Genomic DNA, 26,026 nt, shown 5'->3' with positions numbered 1-26,026 from the left:
GGTTCTGCGGTTTCCCTGTGAAAGCTGCTGCATACGCAGGTCGGGGATGGCCTGCCCGCATCACAAGCTGCACCGGGACCTAACCCTACTGGGCACATTACCTCCTCATCGGTGCCATTGATACAGTCAGCAGCATGTGGTTGGACAGGGCGTTGAGCACAAACCCGCAGGGGCTGCTGGAGAAGCGATCTGCCCTCCACCAGGCAGTCTGCTGAATTGGCTACATATATTTTAGCCAGGGTGGCAGCAGTGTGTTCTCCTATGCTTGGCAAGCACCTCCCCACTCTTAGGCCCGGCTCAGGCCTTGGTGGCAACTACCAGTTGAGAGACCGTGCGGGCACGTACGGGCCCAATCTACAGCAGCGGTGCTCCCTGCCATGGGTCACAAGTGTCCCACCCCCGTGGTAGCAGTCGATCCGGGACTCCAGTCGGCTTTGTGATGCGGCGTCCGTGCACCGGCATCTTCGTGGTCTGCAGGTGAATCAAAGACCGCCGGTGCACAGGCCCTGTATGTAGCACGGCCCCAAGCATGGCCACATCACGTCTTCTTCTGTGGAAGGGTGCCCTGGAGTACTCACAGCCCTGGTGCACAGGAGCGATGCTCCTCACTGCATGACCTCAAGCTCCATAGATCCTAGGCTGTGGCCTGTCTCGGGTCCCTGGATGTCCCCGCCCGGCACCTCTGTGTCTCAATGTGTTTGCGTGTTACAACCACGCCGAGGCTGCCGACATGCAGGCCTGATGCTCAGCGTGGCTCTAATTTGCTATTGGCCTGTTGATCCGGTCCCGATGGGTCGTACCCATTATCCGCCCATATTTCGCGAGGTTGTGGGCAGGTTTGAAGCAGTAGCTGGCAGGGATTCATCCAGATTACTGATCGGGCTTGGGGCACTGGTCTAATGACGTCCCCACCCCACAGGAGTATACTTTTAAAGCCCCAAGAACCTCAGGAGAGGCTCTTACAAACTCATAGGGTGTTAGGCCGAGACTAACAGTAGGGTCCAATCCAGGTCCAGTTGCCACAGATCAGCTGGGCAGTTGCATGAAAGGCCCCTTGTAGCTATTGTATCCCTGACGCATGAACAAGAGGCCAGCCTTATGACCTTTGTAGTTCAATTATTTGTCCTGGGTGCAAGAGAGATCAGGTCCAGTCTTTCAGGGCACTTAACGGGTCACAGACAGCGGATTGATTCCCCATCTGATTCTCCTCAGGTCCTGGAGTTCTCTGAAGTGGGATCCTAGAGGTGCGAAATTTATGAGTGGCATGAGGTAGTGGGTGGAAATGTCTCCCGGGGTAAACGTTCCTGGTGCCAACCCTACCCTACCCACTTCAAGCAATTTCGAGATGGTGAAGTCTCCCGTCACACTTAACCTAGGTTCAGAGGTCTGGATATGTGTGTGTGGCATGTGTACGAAGGTAATCCTAGTGTATGCCACATCTAACACTAAAATGCTATTTGGGGCAGCCATTGTACCCACAATAGACCCAGAGACAAGAGTCTGGTAGAACAAAACAGGCTTCATCAGAATCCAGCCAGGAGATACACAACAATTGTCTAGTCATCCTCTCCTGTCCTTTCAAGTGTGCCCCCTGTGCTTTATATAAACCCGGAATACCTGTCAAGCAGGATTTGACAGTGTAATGTCAAAAAAGTTGCTCACAGTCCCCACCCTTCATATTCCAGGAAGTTCAGAGAAGCCATCTCTGCCCATGTAGGTCAGCCTATTGTTTCCTCCTGGGAGACATTTGACACCTTTTTCACTCCTATTTAAGTACTAATCATTGTCAAGGAGACGTCTGAGAGCAAATGTATATCAACCTCCAAGAACTTCAGGCAGGGAAAAGGTAACATTCTAAAAGTTACTTTTCCTTAATGATTATTAAACTCCAACTTCACTGTTAAACTGGATTTTTTTAAAATAATTAAAAAATAGCTGTTTACTTATTTGTCTTGCAAGTTCCATTCCTGAGATACAGTATTATGATTTTTAATCCATACTCTTGATTTCTACAAAGGACAGATAGGCCTTCCACAGTGAAAATAGCTTTTAGGTGCTTGTAACTGTAAGGACTCATTACATGTTAACATTACATTTCTACTTGCCCTACTTTTAAATACCAAGCACCCGCAATGTGGTCCACCAGTGCCACATAGCGGTGACTTATTAATGTATTTAAGGGAGGTTTTGACTAGTCAAAAGAGTTTATTGTGACAAGTCAAATTGCATTTCTTAAGCTGCCAGAGTCTGGCTACATGGTTAGATCTGAAGCCAAGTTTTACACTGTCTCTATAGGTGATGGCACAATAGGTGCTGCAGTCCACTGGTGACATTTAAAAAACAAATCTTTTTATTGGTCATTTTCATAGACACATCCAGAAAATAGCAGCAATAAACAATGCAACAATAAAGAATGACATCTGCTCCTTGTTCTCTTTTTTGCTAGGCCAATCAACTGTGCAAGGTTAGGACCTCCCACTTGCTCCCTTCTAGGTGTACATCACATCACAATCTGTCTCCTTTTCCTGTGTTTGTCAATATACCGGGATTCTCAACGTTGTCCCACAATCCCCTATCTGACTCCCCATCCCAGCCCTCTTCCCCACCAATTCACTTAGTCTTAGTGGCTGTCCACCGTGCAACAGTGAGGAGTGAATTGCTAAGTACCAGCCACTGATTAATGGTCCTGGAAATTGATAACTATTTGGTCATTGAAAACATTCTTACTAGCACTGGCATTATCCGTGATTTATTTGGTATAATTAGGTTATTAAATGTAGTTTTTAAATAGCATTTGGGGTGTCAAACATTCTCCACTACCTTCTCTTAAGATGTTATTTGGTGTCATATATACAAGAAATATTTAAATGGTGCCTAATGTAAAAGTATTATTTGACAACTTAAGCCTTTTTCCTGGAGTCGGCTGACTGTTTTTTGGGAACAGTCAAAGGCAAGTCAACCACCCAAGACACCATTGTCTCTTCATATGGGGTCTAAGGGTGGCTGGCTGCTGCCAAGCAAATACACTGTGGAATTCATGATCGAGGGCCAAGACCAGGTGAGAAGAATAGGGATTCCAGCAAAGAGACTCTTTTTGCTGGTGCCTAAAATGAAAATGTACAGTGGTGAACATGATGCCCAGAGCTATGTCCAGCAACTTTCCCCCTACTCTTCGTTATTTTGCCAGTAAAGTTGTAAAAATCTCCATGTCACAGAAAGAAGGAAGTGAAAAGCAGGCTCTGCAACTGTGAAGGTAAGACTATAGTGAGAGGAAAGGCACAGTAGGAGTGTTACACAGACACCACAACTGAAAGGGTGTCAGAGCGTCACACAGTAAACAGTATGGCCAGTACTGGTCTTGAACAGGGACAAGAAGGGGAAATAACAAGGGTCACCCACAAGGAAAGGACAATTAATATAACCGTCTAGCAAAAGGAAAGGACAATCGGCATGAGAACCTCACAGAAGGAGAGTAAGGACAGCATAACAATATTGCACAAGGACTGGGGATAAAAAGTATTCTGCCACAGGGGAAACAACCAACAGGTCAAAGTATTGAAACATCTCTTGTCTTAAGGTATGTAGCAGCAGACATCCAGTGAATGTAAGGGTGCTATAAAAATGAGGCTTAAGGTAGAGGACATGAAAGGATGCCAATCAGATCTCACAATAAGAGAAGAGGTAACTAAAGAATATCTAAGCAGGCACAGGAGGGAACATCTATAAAGAGGAAGACAATCAGTGTAGATGAGACAGTCAGATGAGATCACATAGCAGAGGGGACACAGAGTGTTATTTTAGTAACTGGAGGCCATATATAGTAGCACAGCACTACTCATAATTTCAAAAGCACTATGTTAAATGAACCACCCCCTTTATAGTGTGGCTCTAAGGAAATGTCTGTTGTGCATCTCATAATGCTTAGTGACCTACCAGTTTCAAGATGGCCACCAAAACAGGGTGTTCAAACCCATGCTGCGCACGTGTGAACTGATGCACTTGTCGGGTTCTGAGGGTCGAGGGTGGTCACCATGATGGTGTCTGTTTTATGGGCACCCCCTGCAACAGGCCAAACCATGAGCTCCTTGCTGTGTGGAAGCCGATGATGTTGGGATGTGTGGTTGCACCACATACAGAAGATTCAACCCTGTGGTGAGAGACTATTTGGTAAGTAGGTTTTCCCCTTTACAAAGTTTGATGACACCCGTGAAATATAGCGACTGTACAGGGTACAAGTACAAATAAAAGGAACAGCTGGGGACAAATAAGCATACAAAATTTACTATCAAATCACATGCATGTCTATATCACATGTATTCATATGTAAGCTACACAGACATGTACATCTACTTGTTAAATATGACCGCAAAGAAAGTGAATATTTTAGATAGTAAATGAGGCTACATTTACTGCATAATCCTTGTAATCATTTTCAATGTATAAAATATAGGACAAATAGATAGATATTAGAAACCTACTACTCTTAAAGATGTCATAAATATTTGGAACTAATACATATCGGGGATTGAATCTGAAGTTAAATACGATTATATGCGATGCATAAAAATTGGGCATAATGCACGAGTTTTGAGATCGTCTGAAGTGACTTTCTGGCTGCACACGAGTTTTACAAAAACATATAACTGCGATAAACACACACGTGGAACGCATTTTTTATTTTTTATTTTTACATTTTGTAAATCACTCTTAGGTTTTCCATACATCAACTTGTAATTCAGCATAGAAAGGGGTGACAGTGACATTTTTAAACAGCCTGCAGAACCAGTTTCCTTTTTCCTATCTCCAGGTGTTAGCAGGACACAACAATGATCTTAATCCAAGGACCAAGAGGGGTGGCCCAGCCCAGCCTTCTCCGGGCCCAGTCATCACGGATCTTGGTACTTACAGTATCATACTGCTTTTCAGTGTAACAAAATGTACTGGCGTACTGTGGCGACTATTGCTATTTAAAGCGGGAAGGGGAAGTAATAAAAATTAAATAAAAAGGACTTTCCCGACTCTGTTGGCTGCCTCGGTGTTCCTCTGCCATGCAGCACACAGAACAGGCTCCCAGACTCTCCTACCCAATCCTGACGCTGCTCTTAAGTTATACATAGCATGACAGAAGCACCAGGATTGGCCTGAGTGGACTGGTCTGACACTTGCTCATGCACAGGACGGCCCGCCAAACCGGCATGCACACTAGCAGTGCCCAGCACTCCTCCTCCCTGCCATGGTATGGCCCTAGAATGGCATCAGCTCAGTCAATAAAATAAAAAGATTAAAAAAAGTCTTTCATTATCATTTTATTCTTGCTAGCTCGCAGTGGGGTACACCCCTCCACAATTACGGAGGAGCCACCACCGCTGCAGGTGTACCCTGAGGCCAAGTTACCAATGTATGCGACACAATGCACTGTTTGAAAATAACACTTTGCACATCTCTCAGCCTTCGAGGAGGAAGGACAGCACAGCACTTGGCATAGCAAAACCAGTATCCTACGTCCAAGTGATGATCATCTCATCTCCCATCTGATAAAATACAACACAGTGGAGTTCAGAATTTCTCAGATGCGCAGATTATCAACTATTCCAATGTTTTGGGGGACTAACATGCAGATTTTGGTGTTTACTACACAAAAATCTGCATGTTCTCATAAATACTGGGCATGTTCCCCTTGCTTACTCTGCTGAAATTTAACAAAGGGTGTGATCTTATTGAACCATGTAATTACGGGTGTGCTAAACATAACAATTTACCAGACAACTTGTAACCAGGGTCTGTATCTTTTGAAACCTTGGGCACATAAGATAACCCAATGCAATCACTTAAATTATGTTTTCAATTGTTTGAAGGCTTTAGGTGTGCCCCACAGACATGTCTTAGTGATATATTTGCACGGCTGGAACACAGAATGTTAGGTTTTGGGGTGCTTAGTTATTCATTTGAAGGGGAATTGGCACTGTGGTTACGGCTTCCTGAAGGTTAGTAGGGAAGGAAAGCTGTGGAGGTTGTATACCAGAGTGGATTGCAACATTCTGCTTGGTTAGGGATTACCGCTCTATCAAAATAGAATGAGTGGGCTATTGTGCCAGGCAGTATCACAATTCTTACCCATTTCACCATCTTTGGGGTGACCTGAGTGACTTGAACAATATAGTTTGAGCAGGCTTGGAAAGTAAGGTTGTGTGTCCAGCACAGGCATCAAGGCTGTTGGTGCATGGTTGATGCAGGTAGCACCTAGCTTGTTCAGTATGCAGTTGCAGCCCACCGAAGGGGTATGCAGCAACTGCTCCTAATGCAGGAGGAATTAGGCATCAAGGTTAAACCAAGGTCTTTAACTTTCTCAAGAATGTTGGTGAATTGGCAATTTTTCTTAAAGCCAGAGGGTGAGAGCTCAGCATTTACAATGACTTGGAACTTTGCTTCAGTAAATGCTTTAATCCTTAGCTTGCATTACAGCAGGTTGGCACCTCTAGGAAAAGTGCATCTCTCAGTGAAAACGTGTCGAAAGTACCTTAATATTTGGTGTGAAGATTTGTTTAACACCTCACATAACAGAGGGTTTTCATATAGTCCTGTAGGATGAAGAGATGGCAATTTAGGGCATTAAATGTGTCCCTGCAAGTCAAGCCTTCCCAGGAAAGTGTGGTGAATGCATCAGCTGTATATAAATACTCTGGTTTTATGGAGGTATCTGTATATGGAAGCAAACAGCCTTACTGAGGGGGCAACCACTGGCTTTCAAAGACTACTGCCTCCAAGGCTTTTTAGCTACAAAGCCAGTCAATGGGGCATGTACTGAGATAGCTGAGCAAAACAGTCTCTGAAATCAACCATGCAGAGAGAGGGACTAGATGAGTGAATGTTAGGAAATACTTATAAGGCTTCTTTCATTCTTCCATTTTGCAAGTACTTCTGTGGCCTACTCGTCTGGTCTTCAGATGAGTCTAGAATAATAGGAATAGGACTACATACATTCTAGAATTACAGAACAACTTTTGCAAATGGAAGGCAAATTCACGAACCAGTGTGTGAGTTTCAAGGCAGTGATGGACGACTGGTGAGGGAAGCTAGATATTTGGTTAAATTTGAGGCCACAATGATGATAGGTGACGCTAAGTGTTCAACACTACACTGGAGTGAAAGGAGCCAAGCTCTATTAATAGATTCAGTTGGTTATAGATAGCGCAAAGCAGATACTTATGGCAGTGACAGTTAAGTGATGGGAGAGGATTACAGTGTAAGTCATGGAGCTGTCAAAAATATGCAACTAGAGGTATCTAAAAAGAGTTGTAAATCCTATGACTGGATGGTGGGCGTTATTTGAGTGGTTCCTGAAGTAACAAGTGACTGGTTCGGGAGGGTCAATAGAGTTGTAGAGTGAAACAGATTTACATGGTTGCTGGAATGACAAACAACCAGAGGTGGAATGGCTACAGGTAAGTGGCCCAAGGGGTTAGCTGGATTGTTTGGTTTAGGAGGCTAATTGGAGTCATTTCCTAAGAAACAAATTGAGCGACTTGTTTATTAGGGTTAAAGGAGTTATTTGTTAATGGGGCAATAGTTAAGCGGGATGCTGATTGGTTATAGTTAGCAGAGAGGGTGATCTAAAGTAATTGCGAGGTAAGAAGAGGTTCTGGATGATCCAGTTCGAAAGGCTTCAGTAACAACCTGAAAATGAAAGGGAATCTCTTATTGGATATCTGGATGGGACTGGTTGAAATAGGTTAAGAGATGTACTGCTCTAGTAGCAGTCAAGTGTTTCTTCTGGTTAAGGAGCCTTTACAGATACTTCTCAGTTCCTCTTCTCCCAGGGTCAGCTGAGGCAGTATTATTCTTCCAAAATGGGTGGAAGTGCATACACTTCATAGGTTTATTCATTAAACCACTGCCATCCATTCACAATATAGTCTGGCATAACAAGGCAGTAGCCATTCTCAATAGGATGGGGACTTCTGGGGAGTTTACATTGAAAAAGATGGTTCATATCCAATGGATTTTAATGATTGTCAATGTAATTGGAAGGAAAATACAAGGTTAACTAGAAGAGAAATTCACAGTAGTACTGCAAAGCTTTTTTCAAGTTGTTCATTAGATTTTCTCCCCAATACCTACACTTTTAAAATTGACAGCATCCTTTGAGAAGAGACATAGGATGCCAGGGATCTTTTTCTTTGAGGATGGTCACTGTTAAATGAAAAGGATTAGCCCACTGAGCCATTGAAAAAGAAGATGACAAATCAATTAATTGAAATCAATAAATGTGCCACAAAATAAATCAATAAATTCTGTTGTGCTGCTAAATTCTCTGCTTTTATGCAGCTAATTTTAATATCAATGCCGCATTATGCTGGGTGTCCGCCGGCAGTTAACAGGTCTGTTTAGGTTGCTCAATATCTTTCGCGTTAAGTACCACATCATAGCCCAGGTGCATCACACAGGCTAATCAGCCCAATAGCTTCATGAGAACGTTTCAAGACTCCATTGGCCTCAGGCTAAGGGAAGCATCAACCCTTCTCTAAAAATAATGGGGGGAGTCTATGCAATCGGGATCACCTCTAACTTATGCACTAGACTGCAAACATGAACAATTAATTCAAGTTAGTAAGCACATAATGCAGATTCTTAACATGTTTTCTCTTGCAAAGATATGCAGATTATCTGTAGAGTCACTGAAAAATATTTGGTAAGCAGTTGTGTATCTGCCTTTGTTTGCTTGAAGCTATGTAATGCAAGCAAGCGTGCATCCATGAGATTTAGCTAATGTCCATGACTATTTTCATAAAAAATTCAACATTATTACTTTTTTCTTTAGATTTTATCCACAATGATTTGTTTCTATTTCTTTGTATGTGTTGAACATCAAAACTCACCGAGTGACTCCATATCCTTCAATGGATCGACCCCAGGGGATAAGATGAAAAATACTGGAGTGGCAGGGCTGCTCTCTTCATAGGATTTTGCCAGATCGATCCTGGTTCCTTCCACATATTTTGAGCCTAATCTCTCCTCTATAAAGTTTCTGTGGGGTAAAAAGTATACATATGTGATTGTGCGAATGTTAAATTTTTCATAGAATAAATAATTTTAATTTGACATCCCTGATGCATCTTCCTTTTACTTTGTAGATGACCGATTCTATGAAGTTTCTCATCTAATAGCCTAATCTTAATAGACAGATTCTTGTGGGTATTCCTGCACGAAAGTAACAACTTTGTGTGCAAATAAGTCAGTTTACGAGTGCAAATAAGCGATTCACAAAATCCAGAGCAAGAAAGTTAGAAATTTACACTAGCCGGCTAACATGTAGAATGTGCATAAATGTTCTTCTATCCTGAATTCACAAAAAATTCCTGTGATGCTTGTATTCTGCTTCTGTGAGAACCTGGCCTGGCTGTTATGGCTGGACTGTTCCCATGAGGTGCAGGGTCAAGGCTGAGTTGCATATGAATGGGTCTAAACTGAGGTGGCATGGTGGGTGGAAAAAGATGGATTGGGATGCAGCCACAAGTGATCACCAGGTGCTCAGATTAATTTGAGTATTCCATTCATCACTTTGTTCTTGATGCCCTGAACAGCCTATTTCTGCACATTAGATAGTACCCTGATGGGTGTGTGGGTTATTTAAAATATACTAGTATAAAGAAATGGAAATGCATTTACGAAACTTGAAACTATTGCTTTTTTGGATATCCAAACTTTTCATACTTAAGATACATAGAGACGCATACATGCACAGTAATACCATTGAATTATAGCATGTCTGAACCTTTCACACTTAGTTAAATAGAGGAACAAATTACTAAATTATTAGACAATCTTTCTCTGTTGAGTGATAACAATGCGACTTTTGTGAACACCAAGTTACATAATATAGAGAGATTGAAATTACTAAAGAAAAAACAAATTAGGTCATATTTATATACACAAGTCCTCTTAGAACATCTTACGAACAACACTATACTATGAGGTTTACAGGTGAAAAATATTCCAGTGATCTTTACAGATTATATCATTTATCTTACACTGTTTAGTGATGCTGGGACTAAGTTTTCCAGAAATTGGTTAGCATTCTAAATAGAGAAAGCACTAAGACAGAGCAAACAAGAACTTAGAGAAATAGATGACTTGGAAAAAGAAATTCTAGGAGCTGAGTTCATAATTTGCTGTTACTGATACTACTATCTGCGTAGGAGGTAAGATCAAAGCCATATGATTTAATCAATGGTGCCAGAGAGGTGACATGAATGTTGTACAGCGTCGGGCTGATGGAAGAACCCTGTGGAACTCCGCATGGGAGAGAAAGGTTTTTAAGAGGCTAAGTGTGTTCTTTTTACCCCTAGGCCTGAAGCCAATTGATAAGCAACGTGTGGTTGTCTGCACCAACAACCAACTGATAGTAAACTCACTGACCCTAGGGAACTTGCCGAGGATGCTGGCCACTGGCACTCAGCACCAGATTCCCAGATTCTACAAGAAGGTAACTGGCAGGGAGCTCCACAAGGGTTGACAAGGTACCCAACAAAAGAAGGAGGGGGAGACAAACAGAAAACAAGGAGTTCTCTAAAGGTCCCCAAAAGAGGTCAACGTGTCAGGAATCCAAGTCCTCACCTCAGCGGAAGAAAAAATGGTTCCCACCATTTGCATCAGACACCTGGACTGGCAACTGTATTGCTTGGGGAGGAGATTCCCCCGTTAGTGTGGGCAGTGGTGAAGAGGTTATACTTAGTGTCCATGGGTGACAGGGTGATTACGACAAGGGCTCACATGCCTAGTAATCCTAAGAAATATACTCGGTGAGACACCATTAATCAGCAGAGGGTGGAGGCTCTGGGAGGCATTGGAGCCAGCATGGCAATTGTCAGATGTCATCTGGTGACCTCCGAGCAGGGAGTCCCGAATGCATTCCACCAGCTTATTGTGGCCGACAACCATCAGAGCCACCACCCAGTGGCTCTAGTTCCCTTTGAGCGGGGGAGTGGTCTTAGGTTCCTTAAGGGTAGCTTTGAGTCCATCCATGCCTGTGGATTGTCTGCTTGGCAATGCCCAAGAGCACACCATCTGGAAAGAGCTGGAGCTCATGTCCCACCTGGAGAGGTTAGGGGTGGCTGAGTAGGGGTGCCTGACCACACTGTCCACGGCCGTCTGAGAGGGCAGTCAGGAGGACTGGAAGTCTAGAAGAATTGCTCAGGTACCTGCAAAAATAGGAAGGGCTAGGGGCACAGGAATCCTGCTTCTGAAACTCCCACAATCCGGAAGAAGGCTGAGCCTGAGGGCAATGCCCCAGAATCTACGGTTGAGGACATTGTTGTCCAGGGAAACATACCTAAACTGACCAACTGGCAGAAGGAAGGATTTCCAACTATGGGGGAGTTCTGCAGAGCGCAGAAGGAGTGCCCTACTCTGAAGAGCCTATGGGGGTAGGCCGAGGTTCATGCAGCTGGTGACCCCCCAGGTCATCATCTGATCTACTGGGAGAATGGTCTACGGTAATGCAAGCCCAAGGTTCCTAAGCCTGGTGCAACCCATGTGTTGGTCGTCCCCCAGTGCTACAGGCCCTTTTTACAGGAGCTGGCTCATGAAGTTCCCTTGGAAGGCCATCTAAGTTAGAACAAGACCTTGAAAAGGCTTGTCATCCACTTCTACTGGCCCCGGATGAGGATAGCCTCAGATGCATTCTGCTGGTCAAGTCCTACCTGCCAGGCTAGTGCTAAGTCAGGAGGGAAGCAAAAGACTCCAATGCAGCATTTCCTGTTTCCTGTCATTGCCACTCCCATTGAAAGGGTGGTCATCAACATTGTTGGGCATCTAGGCTCCAAGACAGCCCTAGGCAACAGGTTGATCCTGGACTTGGTAGACCATGATAACCAGTACTCAAAGACTATTCGTTTGAGGACAGGGACTGCAACAAAAATGTAAGCATTTCGTAGGCAAGTGTAGAGTATATATATATATATATATATATATATATATATATATATATATTCAGTGAAAAAACCATAGGTTTCACACATGTTATAGTTAGCTGGACATTTTACTGATAAAAAACCAATGAAATTCCCCCGTTATAGTTAGTGCAGGCAACTATAACTCACACAACCGCAATCCTCTGCTGATGCTAATACTGTATTTAGACACTTATTTGCCCATGTCTTCTTCCATTAAATTTTAGCTATACATATATTACAAATATTTTTTTTTCATAAAGACACATATGTCATCAGCAGAGGATTGCGGTTGCGTGAGTTATAGTTGCCTGCACTAACTATAACGGGGGAATTTCATTGGTTTTTCATCAGTAAAATGTCCAGCTAACTATAACATGTGTGAAACCTATGGTTTTTTCACTGAATTTGCAAGGTTTTTTAAATGCTAATTCCTAACTTTAACGTGTGTGAAACCCATGGTTTTTTCAGTGAATTTGTACGGTTTTTTAAATGCAAATTTTTTTGGGAGATTTTTTGTAAACCTATGTATAAAATAATATATGTACTATACCCTGCGTTATGGAAAGGTTTTTTTTTTTTATGCATTTTTTCCCGTGCGCGTACGGGAAGCTGACGGTACGCGCTCCGTACGTCATAAGTACGGTGCGAGTACGGAATAGGATACGCATACCGTAAGCTGACGCTACGCGCTCCGCACGTCATAAGTACAGCGCGCTTACGTGATACGTGCGTGACGTACGCGTACACGCGGAAGCAACGTCGCGGTTACGCAGGGGCGTGTAATGCGCATGCGCGAGTGCATCTTACGTACGCGCTCCGTAAGCGCTCCGTAAGCGTCACGTTCGCGCATGCGTACTTGTTTACGAGCGCGTACCGTAAGCTTACGGAGCGCGCACGGTAGGTCATGTGATCCACAAAGAACACTTTTCAGTTGGTTGAAATTACTTTCAGTTCCAGAAACTTCCCACACCACACCCATTCCCCTCATTACTGCTTGAAAGAACACTTTTCATTGGTTGAAACTACTTTCAGTTCCAGAAACTTCCCACACCACACCCATTCCCCTCATCACTGCTTGTGATTCTCTAGGAGCAGGAGCTGAATTGTCTTTGGGATACAATGGCAGAACAGCAGACCTCTTCTGAGAGTGAGGCTAGCAGCACCACCATCATCCAGAGAAGGAGGAAACAGAAGACTTCTTTTGTATGGGAGTATTTTACTTTTCCAGAGGGGGAGAAAAAGGTCAATGCTCCACTGGTCACTTGCACACTTTGTGACCGTGTTTTATCAAGAGGAAATCCTAGGAAAAAGTATTCCTTTGGAAATTACTCTATGATGAGACACCTTAGGGATAAACATCCCAGGACCTTTGATCGACATACTGGAGAAAACTCTTCAGTAAGTCACCAGAGCCCAGCTTCAGAAGCTCAGCCGAGTACATCATCGGCAGCTCAGCTGAGCCCTTCCTCTGAGGTGGGAGCATCACCTTCTTCTGCTCCTCTGGACGTCAACCCTCGATTTGGGAGGGTTGTAATGAGGTGTATAACGTGTTCTGGTCTTATTGTTTTTGGGGAGACCAGTGTTCCCCTTATTAACAATAAGATAGACCAGCACGTTTGTAGACGCTCATAATATTCCCATTCTTTCTTTCCTCCATCCCTCTATGAACCCAACGGCTCTTTTAAGAGCCAACCTTACCCCACAATTTTTTTTTTTTTTTAAGCTTTCCTTTTTGGAAAAAAAATTTCACCGTGCGCGCACCGTACGCGTAATTCCGCGAATTTCGCGAAATTTCTCCGTTTACGCCGTGCGCGCATTCGGCGATTTTTTCAAAAAACAATTAAATACATTTTTTGCCCTTGGGGGTCCTTCTGAGACCCCCTGACAAAGGCTAGGGGGTCAGGAACTGTCCAGCCTGCCCCCTTTTCACGTTATCCACCTTTGTTTTACACCCCCTCAGACTGCGAGAGAGAAAATGGCAGCCGTCGCTTCCTGGTTTCGACCGATTCGAATGTTTACTAAGATCTAACAGCCAATCAGAATCGCGCTCGTGCACGGCACCGTACGCGTACGGTAAGCTTACCGTAAGCGCACCGTAAGCTGCCACAGATATATATATTGATTTAAATGCTATTTTCTCAGGATCTACTGAACAGATTTACACCAGACCTATAAAAGGCACTTCCTTGACCTGAGGACTACCTCTCTGCCAAATTTCAAGTAACTCTGTTCAGCCGTTCGGGCTGTAGCTGTGTCTAAAGGTCCTATGGAAAAATGCATGGGAAAAACGCGTTTTGGGACCCCCCTTTTTTCTCAGCCCCCGCTTGACGAATCCCCCCGAGACTTTCAGGGTAGGAGCGGAGCGTAGCGCCCCACCTATTTTGAAAATTTCGCGAGGATTCGTCGACCGGCGCCAAAGTTATTCCAAATAGAATGTTGCGGATTTCCTATGGAAACGTGGTCCTAACTATAACTATCTACTGGTGACCGCCAGTAGATATTATATATATATATATATATATATATATATACACACATATATACATATATATATATACATATATATATATATATTCACTGAAAAAACCAAAGGTTTCAGGGGCGTTATAGTTAGCTGGACTTTTCACTCGTACAAAACCATTGAAATTCCCCCGTTATAGTTAGTTCAGCTAACTATAACTCGCGCGCCCGCAATGCACTGCTGATGACATCACATATTACATTACTCATGACATGGTCAGTGACATCACTCATGACATCACTGATGACATCTCAAATGACATCACTGATGACATCATCCAGTGATTGTGTGTTTTTCTGAAAATTACATATGTTTTATATATGTATATCTCAAGGTCGATGGAAGAATAAATGGGTATATAAGTGTCTAAATGGATGATTTGTTTTTGAAAAATTGATTGTATAACTGACTGATTAAGTTTATCTTAGTGACTACATGGCTTAGTGAGTAATGTTTAAATATGTAAATATCTTTATCAGTCTCTCACTTTGTGTATAAGTGGCTGCATGGGTTGGTGAGTAGCTACATGAGTGTCTATATTGGTTATTAGTTGGTTTTTTGAGTATCAGTATGAGTGTCTGAGTGTCTGTATGGTTCGGTGGGGGGTATTACGTAGTGCATAGGTGCATGAATGAGTGACTCACTGTTTGTATGTGTTGAAGACAGCATGTGTGCAGGACTGTATGGGTGGATGAGTGTGTGTATGGGTGTGTTAGTGAGTGAATGACTGTCTCAATAGTGTCTTTATGAGTAACTATATAGGGGGGCGTGGCTTGGTGCCCAACGGCAATAGAGGTGATTCTGTGAGGCTCCCGGCTCGAGGCGGAGGCAGTCTCTCTGCCCTTCGGCGCTGCACATTTTCGGAGTGCGGCAGTGCGAAGTGCTCCGCAAAGCAATGGAGACATTTCTGTGACTTTGTGCGGCTCCCTCGGTCTACTTCATGCAGGTAATGCGGAGAAGCGAGGTCATATCGCCGCCATTTCACGGCTTGGACTGTCACCGCGTATGGCTCGCATGAGCGCGCGCTCGGCGGGAAGATCCTCACGCTTGCTCCCCTGTTAACACACACTCGCTTGTGCATTTATGGCTTCATTTTATGATTTCCTGACATCTATTCAATGTGCTTTGGAGCGGGATAGTGACCCATAGCCAGCGGAGCATTTGTTAAGGTCGCCATTTTGAGGAACTGCTCATCTCCTCAGGAGCTGTGTTAGATAGCCACCAAGCACCAGCTGTTTGCTCATCACATAAGAGAGTTCTCAATGGTTATTCTCTGCATCTGGAGAGCTCGTGTCCTAGCTTTACCTCACCTTCATTTAGTGACTGAGTGCTTGTGAGGGAAAACATCACTTCATGTTTTAGGAATAATTTTTTGGCAATATTAAAGGGAGCGCTTTCTCTGTTTGGCCATTTTACGAGGTTTTACAAGACTCATTAGGCCCAAGTGGTTGTGTTCTTGAATTCACGACTCGGCCCTGTGTGTGAGGTGGTTCCTATCCTGGTGCTTTTCGGATGCTTCTCTCGGATTGTTGATAGACCTGGCTATCCACGTTCGACGCTGGCCCTTGTTTTCGGGTCTCACTCAATTATAACTTAATGAGGCGTACGAACAGATCTTCCCCTGTCAGCTCGAAACCCAAGCGGATTTACATCAAAAAGTCTCAGATTTTCTCGGAATTTTCTAAGCTGCACAATCTAGAGGCTCCTGAAGTAGAGCAGGGTGGTACAGAAATGGAGCCTACGCAGGCACCACCCGGGAAGGTGAATGTCAAGCGTCTCAAAAAGGATCCGCCCACCCCCCTAAACCATCTTCTCCATTCTCCATGGAACTACTCCTACAGGAAATAAGAGCGCTTAGACCGTTTATTGAGGAGACTAACAACAAATTACAAATCCTGTCTGATAATTGGTCGCAGCTGGATGTTAGGATCACAACCGTGGAACAAAGCGTTTCTTCTATTCAGGATACTACTAAGCATGTTTTCTCTTTACAATCCCAGGTGTCTGCCTTGCAAAAACAGACCGAGGATTTAGAAAATCGAAACAGGCGCAATAACCTTCAGATTTACAATTTAGCGGAAGGACTTGAAGGTACCGATCCAGTTGCTTTCTTTAAGTCCTTCATTCCTAAGGTACTCCATCTTCCAGATGACACGGTCCTGAATATACAACGGGCTCACGGATTGGGGCGGATCACGACTACCTCGTCTTCTTCGCAGAGGCTGAGGGGAGTCATTTTGTACTTCCTGGAATACACAGATTTACTTAAGGTCTTGTCTGCGGCCAAGTCTCTACAAAAGATTTCCTGGTCTGGTGCTACACTATTTTTGGCTCAGGATTACTCCAGAGCCACTGCGGGGCGCCGCAAAGCCTTCCTGGATATGAGGCCTGCTCTCCGATCTATGGGTGCTCGATATGGCTTGTTCCATCCTTGTTTGTTTAAAGTAACCTACAATAATAAGACCACTTCATATGAGGATCCCATTCGCTTACAGAGCTTCATCAACGCTCACAAACCGGATCTTATGGACTCTGCGGGGCCATCCTCTTCGTATGGTTCTTGATTATTCCTATTATCTCACTCAATGTGTCACTCTCCCACTTGGATTGTACTTGCTGTCATTTTATTTCTTTACGTATTAACTTCATGTTTTTCATTTCTTGCATCAGAGTTGATACCACTGGTTTAGTAATTTGTGCTGTTCTTGTTTCGTCCTTAGTACTTGGATTAGAGTTCATCTAACTATGGTATTGTTTCTATTTTTACAGTTGAATTCATGGTTGACGTGCCCTCTATGCTCTCCAGCCTGGTCCTATTTGGATGTGTCGTCTATTGCCCGTGTGGCTCCACCTTCCCCCATCCTTATTTTTCCTTGTTGTAGGTATGTCACTTGTTTTGTTTTTTGTTTTTTGTTTTATCTTACATTTTCGATTACTCTTCACTCTTGGTGCCTTTTACAGCCTCTTTCAGTCTCCTTTTTGTCAATGTGGTATATCCTTAGTTTTCTCCTTCCTCTATTTTTCTTATTCCTGGTCTTCTCGATTCTCTACTCTTAACTTTCTTTTTTCCTTCTCTTCTCCATGTGATTTAGATTCATGGCTATTATTGTTTTCATTGTATATTTTTATATTATCTAAGTTGAATAGTTTTCTCACGTTTTCTCGATTCTGTTTTAACATTTTGTGGTGTTATTATAGTGAATCAGCCTTAAGTCCTAGAGTAGTATTGTACCTTGTTATTGATTGCTTATGTCATTGAAAATTGTCTCATGGAACGTTAGGGGTCTGCATTCTCCTATCAAAAGACAAAGGGTACTTACTCACTTGGCCAAATTAAATGTTGATGTGGCGTTCTTGCAGGAAACCCATTTATTAGATAGTGAGTCCTTAAAATTGAAAAAAGGTTGGGTAGGAGAGGTATTTTTCTCTCCTGGGGATGGCAAACGAAATGGAGTGATGATACTTTGTCGTAAAACACTTCCAATTTCCCTTGTGTCGTAAGAATAGGAAAAGAATGGTAGATGGCTCAATGTTAAATTGCTTTTCAAAGATGTTCTAGTTTCTCTTTCTAACGTTTACGCTCCCACATGTGGCGACTCCTCTTTTTGGTCTACGTTGGCCAAACAAATTACACATTCCATGGAGGATAGTTTTATACTGGCTGGTGATTGCAATCAGGTTTTTGACCCATTCATTGATAGGAACTCTGCATTTCCTTTTATCCCAAATAAACCTCATAAAACCTTTGTTCACACCATTTCTCAGCATAAACTTCTAGATGCCTGGCGCTTATGTAACCCCACTACCAAAGAATTTACTTTCTATTCTCCCACTCATCATACCCAGTCTAGACTTGATTATGTTTTTGTATTGCACAATATTTCCCAAACGCTCACTTTCGCCGAAATTGGCCCTATATTGATTTCCAATCACGCTCCCGTTATGCTGGGCATCGAGATTTTACCCGCATCATCGGCTCCTAAACGTTGGCGCTTTAACAATGCTCTTCTCACAATCCCAGATTTTGTTTCCTCTTTCACCAGTTTCTTTAATGAATATTTTGACCTAAATTATACGGATGGTCTATCATTTTCAACTATATGGGATGCTTATAAAGCGTCAGCAAGAGATTTTATTATTGGGTTTGTTGCCAAACAACGCCGAACTGCACGTGCACATGCTAGGATACTTCTTCAACACATTAAGAAGCTAGAACATTCCTACTACACTTCACACTGACAGGCTTCTCTAGAAGCTATTGTTAGCGCTAAATTACAATTCAATAAAAAGTCAACAGATGATGCTTCACTTAAAGTCTAGCTCACGATTTTACGGATGCAAGAATAAAGCTGGTAAAATACTAGCGAATTATTTAAAGATTAGGCAGAATATATTGAATATAGAATCAATATATGATACCAAATCTAACTTATGTTTTAAGGATGTTGATATTCTAAATGAATTTTCCATCTTTTATAAGTCCTTACACTCGCCCGAGACGCAATCCACTCCTTATTTATTGTCGAGTTTTTTCTCTGATTTACCAAGACCTTGCCTGTCTCCTGCAGATTTGATGTCCTTAGACTCAGATATTACACAACAAGAGTTATTGTCTGCTCTCCAACTCCTTAAAAAAGATAAAGCTCCAGGCCCAGACGGTTTTACTGTTGAATTTTATTTGCACTTTTCTAAAATTCTTTTACCTAAATTATTTTCCTTAATCAATTTTTTTTACTTCTCACGGTCATTCCTTGGGCTCTTTTTCAGAGGCACATATATGTTTGATCCCCAAGGAGGGCAAGGATTCCAAATTTTGCAAGAATTATAGGCCAATCTCTTTAGTGAATATTGATTATAAAATGTTCTCAAAGGCATTAGCGATCAGATTAGATTCTTATTTACCAGATCTACTGGGAAGGGAGCAATCGGGTTTTGTTAAAGGGCGCTTCATTACATGCAACACTCGGCTTCTTTATAACATTTTATCCAAATCTCCCCGTATGGATTGTTCCCTGGCAGCAATTGCGCTAGATGCGGAAAAAGCATTTGATAGGGTTGAATGGACTTACCTATTTCATACCCTCCAATGGTTTGGCTTTGGTCCTAAATTTCTCTCTCTGATTTCTCTCCTCTACTCCAATCCTCGTGCTGCAGTCTGTGCCAACGGTTTAATTTCCCCCTTTTTTGATTTGGGTAGGGGGTGCGTCAAGGGTGTCCTTTATCCCATTTCTTATTTAATTTAGCCCTGGAACCCTTTCTCTCCAAGCTTCGTCAGAACTCCCACATACATGGATTCCAAATAGGGGGATCAACAAGTTAAATTTGCAGCTTATGCGGATGATATTCTGCTTTTCATTTCCAACCCCAAGTGACTTGCTCCCTGCTTTTCTGGCTGAAGTTCGGGCATATTCCCTAATTTCTGGTTATAAGTTAAATATTGACAAATGCGCAATTTTACCCCTGACAAAATACACTTTTAAATTGGATTTTGCCGTTTCAAATTTCACGTGGAACCCTAATCACATTTAATATTTAGGATTATACATTACAAAATCTCAGATTTAACTACTAGATAGCACCCCCTTTACCCGTCATGGTGGGGTCGCTTAGATACCATTAAAATGATGCTGTCACCTATAGTGCTCTATACTATATCTAATATACCAGTTCCCGTTCCAGTAAAATCAATTGACAAAATTAATTCTATTCTTTCTAAATTTTTATGGAACAATAAAAACCCAGAATGTCTCTGAAAAGGTTGCTTTGCTCCAAGGATGATGGTGGAGTTAATTTTCCGGACTTTCGTGCGTATCAGAAAGCGTTCCTTCTCCGTCAGGCATCCTTTTGGCTCCTTGACCTCACAGACGCTTCCCCTCCTTGGGCCTCAATTGAACACCTTTTTCTATCTCCCTTTTCTTTTTTAAAAAACTAAGCACAAGAACGGCACATCACTCTCATACAAAGCAACTCTAAAATGGCAACCTCTTCATCATTGCACTCTATCATCATGAGAAAGGCAGCAAATGAAATCATGTCTTTAATCTTAGACTACTGCATCTACACTTGTGAATGGTTAGCATCTGTTAACCCTTTCCCTCTCTTTGAAAATTAGGTTCCTGTTGGTGTATTTCCACAATGTCTTTGCAATGATCACAGAGTAATCACGAAAAAGAAACAGGAGTTCAAACCTATAGGTTCATTTTTTTGAGATTTAAATACTACACAACAGTTTATTACATAGTCCTGAGTTGGAAATTAAAACTTGCCATTACTTAAATTGTGTCATCACTCCTCAAATTTTTAAAAAATGTTCTGTTTCTTTAACACCATTCCCCCCAATACACTCTTACCTTAGTTTACCTAGCAACCCAGTGGAACCAGTAGGTCACAAGTTCACAGCACATTCTAGAAGGAATATGCTGCTTCCAACTTAGATACAACAGTTGTGCTTTACTCCATAGATTCAAAGGCATCTCCATGTCTGTATTACTATTCTTGTTTTAAACAACAGCCAATAATAAGACTTCATGGTAATCTTTTTATTGTTTTTCTTTTTTTTGAACACCTACATTTTAACTGCTTATCCTTTGGAAAACTACTTCCTTCAGCTCCAGCATTCTCCTGACTACTATTGCTGCTTCACTTCAAAATGCTTAGAGTGTGGATTGTGGGCCACAACTATATCTATTGGGCTAAAGAAGCTGCAAAAAAGAGAGGTATTGACAGTGACTTGGGTTCACCAAATGTATAGATTACTTGGTTTGGACAGAGAGCGTTAAAGTTTCATCAGTTGCTGGATTTGGTTAAATCCATTATGGATTCCAAAGCTTCTCAACTCATGATTGTGCACTGTGCTAGCAATGACCTAGCACATTGACTGGGGTAGCGCTGAAAATCCTAATGAATGAAACCTTTGCAGAACTAATGTCGCTTTTCCCTCACACTGTCTTGGTGTACTCCAATATATGCCAAAAACAGAAATAGAAATGGTCAAATCAATTCTGTTCACAGATTGACAAAGCCAGGAAACATGTTAATAAAACTGTTTGTGCATTCCTCAGAGAGCATATCATGGGCTGTATCAATAAAAACAATCTATGTTTTGACATGCAAGGAATTTACAGAAATGATGGAGTGCCCTTTACAGATGAAGGAAACAGGGTGTTTCTAAATAATGTGGAACCCTGCATCCGGTCTTAAGTAAAGCAGCCATATACACGCAGCCAACACAATGGCTCTTGTCAGAGCCACCCTAGTACCCGAAATATTGTTACTTTTTTTCTAAAGGTTTTTTCTCCTTTTATTTTTAGGGATCTTTGCAACAACATCGAGATCCCCGCAGACACGTCTCGAAAACAGAAAACAAAAGCAGACATTCAATGACTACCAACACATCCAACACTAATATGTAAAAAAATCCATTGTGAACATTGCCCTACACATATTGATTTATACATACCTCTTTCGAAGCATTTTTAAACCATACTTTTGTACTAAGTTTCTTTAAAACTACCTTGCAGACCTAGTTTCTGTTTCAGCGGTTATTCAGGAAGTGACGAAGGTGTCGTTAACCGCGATGATCAGGCCTTTTCCATAAAGTCTAAAACACATTAATCCACACAAACTACAGTTTTTTCCACACTAGGGGTTTCTTACAGTATTCTCCAAAGTCATGTTTTTCTAGAGAGTTTCTATAAAAACAGCTTTATAACGTATTTTATCTTTTTGCGGTCACTCTGGCAATCGCGTTGACATCAGTAATCGCGATCCCCCAGACATGTTGCGAAAACAGAAACCAAAAGCAGGAATTCAATAGCTACCACCGCATAAAAAAATTATAACTATATAATTAATTGTAACGATTGCAGTAGATAACTCAATCTATAAAACATTTCTCAGAATCTCTATAGCTCAATAACAATGCGCACTCATTATTCACAGATTTCTTTTTATATTTCCACCAATATTCATGACAACATTGATAGCTACGATGTTCCCGCAATGGTACACAGGCACCACGTTGGCAGTCGCTGCGTTGTCACGAAGATCACGTGTGATTAAAAAAGTCAATTTTGTACACATAACTTTTGTCACTAACACCCCATTTCTCAACTATGGGGTCAGAGAATCTCCACCCTGACCCCTTATGTGCGCCTTCACACATATTTTCAGCCCCGGAAACAGTTCCCAGAGTCCAGCCAATCAGAGCAGTTCCGTTGGCATGTATATTCACATGTAATTGTGAAACCACTGTGAAATATCTGCGGCCAGATATGTCACTATAAATTTTGACTTAAATTTCTCAAAAACTACTGAGAAGATTTACACCTAGTAAGCAAAAGGCACTTCCTTGAACCAACTTTTACCTTCCTGCTAAATTTGGTGTAAGTTCGTTCAGCAGTTCGGTCTGTAGGTGTGGCTAAAAGTTCCTATGTGAATTCACATTACAAACACACCCTTATTTCATGCCCAAAAGTATAACTCCCCACTGCACTGATCACCCCCCACACTTTCCATAACAACCAGAACCAGACACGTTTTTGGGAAAATTTCATAAAGATTTGTCAAACGACACCAAAGTTATAGGCACGTCAAAAAATGTTTTTCCTATGGAAACTAGGTCCTAACTATAAGTACCTACTGACGACCACCAGTAGGCCAAAAACTGTGGACGATGGAGCCTGTGGAGCCCAGAGCCCTACAAGACCGTTGGGTTGGGCCCTATGAAGTGAAAGAACACAAGAGTGAGGTCGCTAAGGTATTTGCATGCCAATCGCCTCAAACCCCACTCTGAGGGGTCCACGGTTCGCATGCTCCAGGTCACGGATGATGGAGGAGGAGAAGAGAAGTGAACCGCTCTCCAAGGAGCAGGATGGGTCAGTGGAGAGTGTCTGCCTCTCCCCTACCCTGACTCTAGAGCAACAGAGCGACTGCTGCCAATTGTTGGGACAGTTTGCCTCTTTTCCCCCCTTACTCGAGGACTCACTACATTGTGTCCCTATGATAATGATACTGAGGACAGTGTACCTGTGAAGAGTAAGATCTACAGGCCATCTGATAAGGTGAGAGACAGCATAAAGGAAGAAGTCTCCAAAATGCCAGGCCTAGGGGTCATTAAGCCCTCAATCAGTCCTTGGTCCAGCTCAGTGGTGTTGGTATGTGGTTCCTATGAATTTAGCAGGACTGTGTATTAGGACAACAAAATTTCACAATATAGAGACTGAGTCTACTAATATCAGTTAATGTTGTTTTTTGGCTAGCTCACAGTACCACATATAAACCCTTAACTTCCAGAGTTATATATGTTACTAGTAACCTCAAATATGACCACTCTAATTCCCAAGGAATTGGTAGATACAGATCTAACCTTTTTGTCATTTTTGCATGCCTAAGGTGTTACAAAGAAAGATAATGCAGTTTCAAATGTTTATTGAAATGCTCTAATCCTTGGAAATAAAATGTGACCAGTGATTATTAGAGAGATGAAACACATCATTGTTATAAGCATTATTAGAATGGTGAAAAACAAACAATTCAACCATGTTAATTGTTCATTATGTTATTAAGGTGAATTGTATCTATCACTAATATTTCTCTACTAAAGAGAGCATGTAGAGAGTACCTATCTGCCATACCTGTTGGAATGATCTAACCCCATACATTGAGAAAGTGTGTCAGGAAGCTGGCCTCAGTGCATTAATAAATATACCGCTGTCCGAATATGCATGCTTGCACATCTCTCTCGCATGACTATGTTCCTTCTCAGGATGAAGATTGGGGACAGAAGAGCTGCTTCTCAGTCACAGCTCACTGTAGACTCCATGTTAACTCAGACAGGAAGTGAAGCACCTATCGCCAACTCAGCATGGTCGCTGTTTAAATAATAAAACATCATCCTAGTCTTACTGTGACAGAGGTGCAGAACAGTGTCTTTAATTAGTCTGGGGAGTAAGTCTCATCTCCTACCAGCACAAAAATATAGCAAGGACACTGCGTTCTAATTGTGTGGCTGTGGAACTAATTGTGCAGGTTATATAGCAGCAATTATGTAAAAATAAGAAATAGTAATGATCATATGTAAAAAGCCTTGTGTTTCATAAAAACACTAACAGCATAAGGAGATGCAAAAAGCCATATAAAATGCCAAAAATAAATTAATATAATAAAGAAAGCTATTTTTGTAAAAAAACAATAAGTCAATTGAAGAATCTGGGAGGCACCCGAATTGAAGGACGGCATTTCTGAAATATCCTCCACATCCATGTTTAGAATGTCATTGGGGCCCGAAGAAGGAACTCACATCCGCAGACAACACATAGACTGAGGCCAGAAGAGCAAGATCCAAGGAACAAATTTGGTCAGCACCGGCCGATTCGGCAGAAGCCAAAGGCACCAGTGCCAGGAGTAGAGCCTCACAAGGCGATCCAGATGCAACTGGTAATGGCATTGGTGGTTCATAGTAGGCATCTTGCAGCCAAAGAAGCATCATCACAGGACAACACAGTCAATGTGACCACAAAGGAAGAACAAGTATGTAGACTGCGACAACCGTACTGCAAGGCATATGTCGAGTACACACTCGAAAGAGCACCATAGACAGTAAAACACAGGCTGCACTTTCTGAAAACACATGGGCCAGAAGGACAGAGACCAGTTCTCGTTCAGTTACGATAATAAAGATACTCCAAAATGCTGTATCATGAGCACACAAGACAGAATGACGTGTGGCAGTTCCATTACCATTAGGCCTTGTTGTGGGACATCCATTGAAGAGTAACAAAAACAGAAATGAGAAGAAATAGCACAATTCGAATGCCTCCAAAAATGCTTGAAAACAGCGAATGTAAAATGGATTAATAACTTCAAACACAGTTTGAAATATCGAAACAAATCCAGACCTAATCTTTTTTTTAAAATGTGCCTCTCCAGTAGTCTTAAAAGCATTAAAAATACAGTATACAAGATCACCAAAATGCGGTGGCAATTGAGTGTGTAAGAGAGTTGTACCCCAGGTGAGGAACAGGCTACTCGGAGATCAAAAGTTTCCCGAGCAGATGCTGGTGCCACATCTTTTTAAAACCATAAGATTTTCAGTCGGCTTAATCTATCAAACTCGATATCTGAAACAGAGACTTTGTGCCACAAAGTAACTTTCCCAGTAGAACATGGGAGAATATCAGATATTCAAGCAGCAAGTCACAACCTTGAAAATAGTGGCTACAATTGGGACACCTGGGGTCATATTATGGAAGTGTACCAGGGGGCACAACAGGCATTAGCACCCACTCTGCATACCCCGGGAGCACAGGTATTACAGAAGGGGCTGCAGACGCTTATTTGGCCCTCTCTGTAATACAGATAGTGTGGTGTAAATGTAGAGCCAGCGCTATCACCAGAGGGTGGTCCCTCATTTGCATGGGGATGTGGCCACATGCAAATGAGGGAAGCCCTTTGCCTCTGCGCCCATGCCGTATCATAAATGTGAGCGCAGAGGCAAAGAAGATGTCAGGAAGCGCACTGACAGTGCACCACTTAAAAGGTGGCACACTGTTAG

General features: G+C 42.3%; 1 protein-coding gene across 1 annotated transcript in view; it reads right to left on the bottom strand.

Moving 5' to 3' along the window:
- The window catches only part of DNAH11 (dynein axonemal heavy chain 11), a 3,007,685-nt gene that overhangs the window by 443,305 nt on the left and 2,538,354 nt on the right, over positions 1 to 26,026 (bottom strand). The window contains exon 72 of the mRNA XM_085631597.1: positions 8,877 to 9,025. Within this exon, the coding sequence (XP_085487723.1) occupies positions 8,877 to 9,025 (149 nt within the window). The remainder of the gene's footprint in view (positions 1 to 8,876; positions 9,026 to 26,026) is intronic.

Source organism: Triturus cristatus, chromosome 10, assembly GCF_964204655.1.
Source record: "Triturus cristatus chromosome 10, aTriCri1.1, whole genome shotgun sequence".
Taxonomy (NCBI): domain Eukaryota; kingdom Metazoa; phylum Chordata; class Amphibia; order Caudata; family Salamandridae; genus Triturus; species Triturus cristatus.
This window is presented reverse-complemented; position numbering and strand designations above follow the sequence as displayed.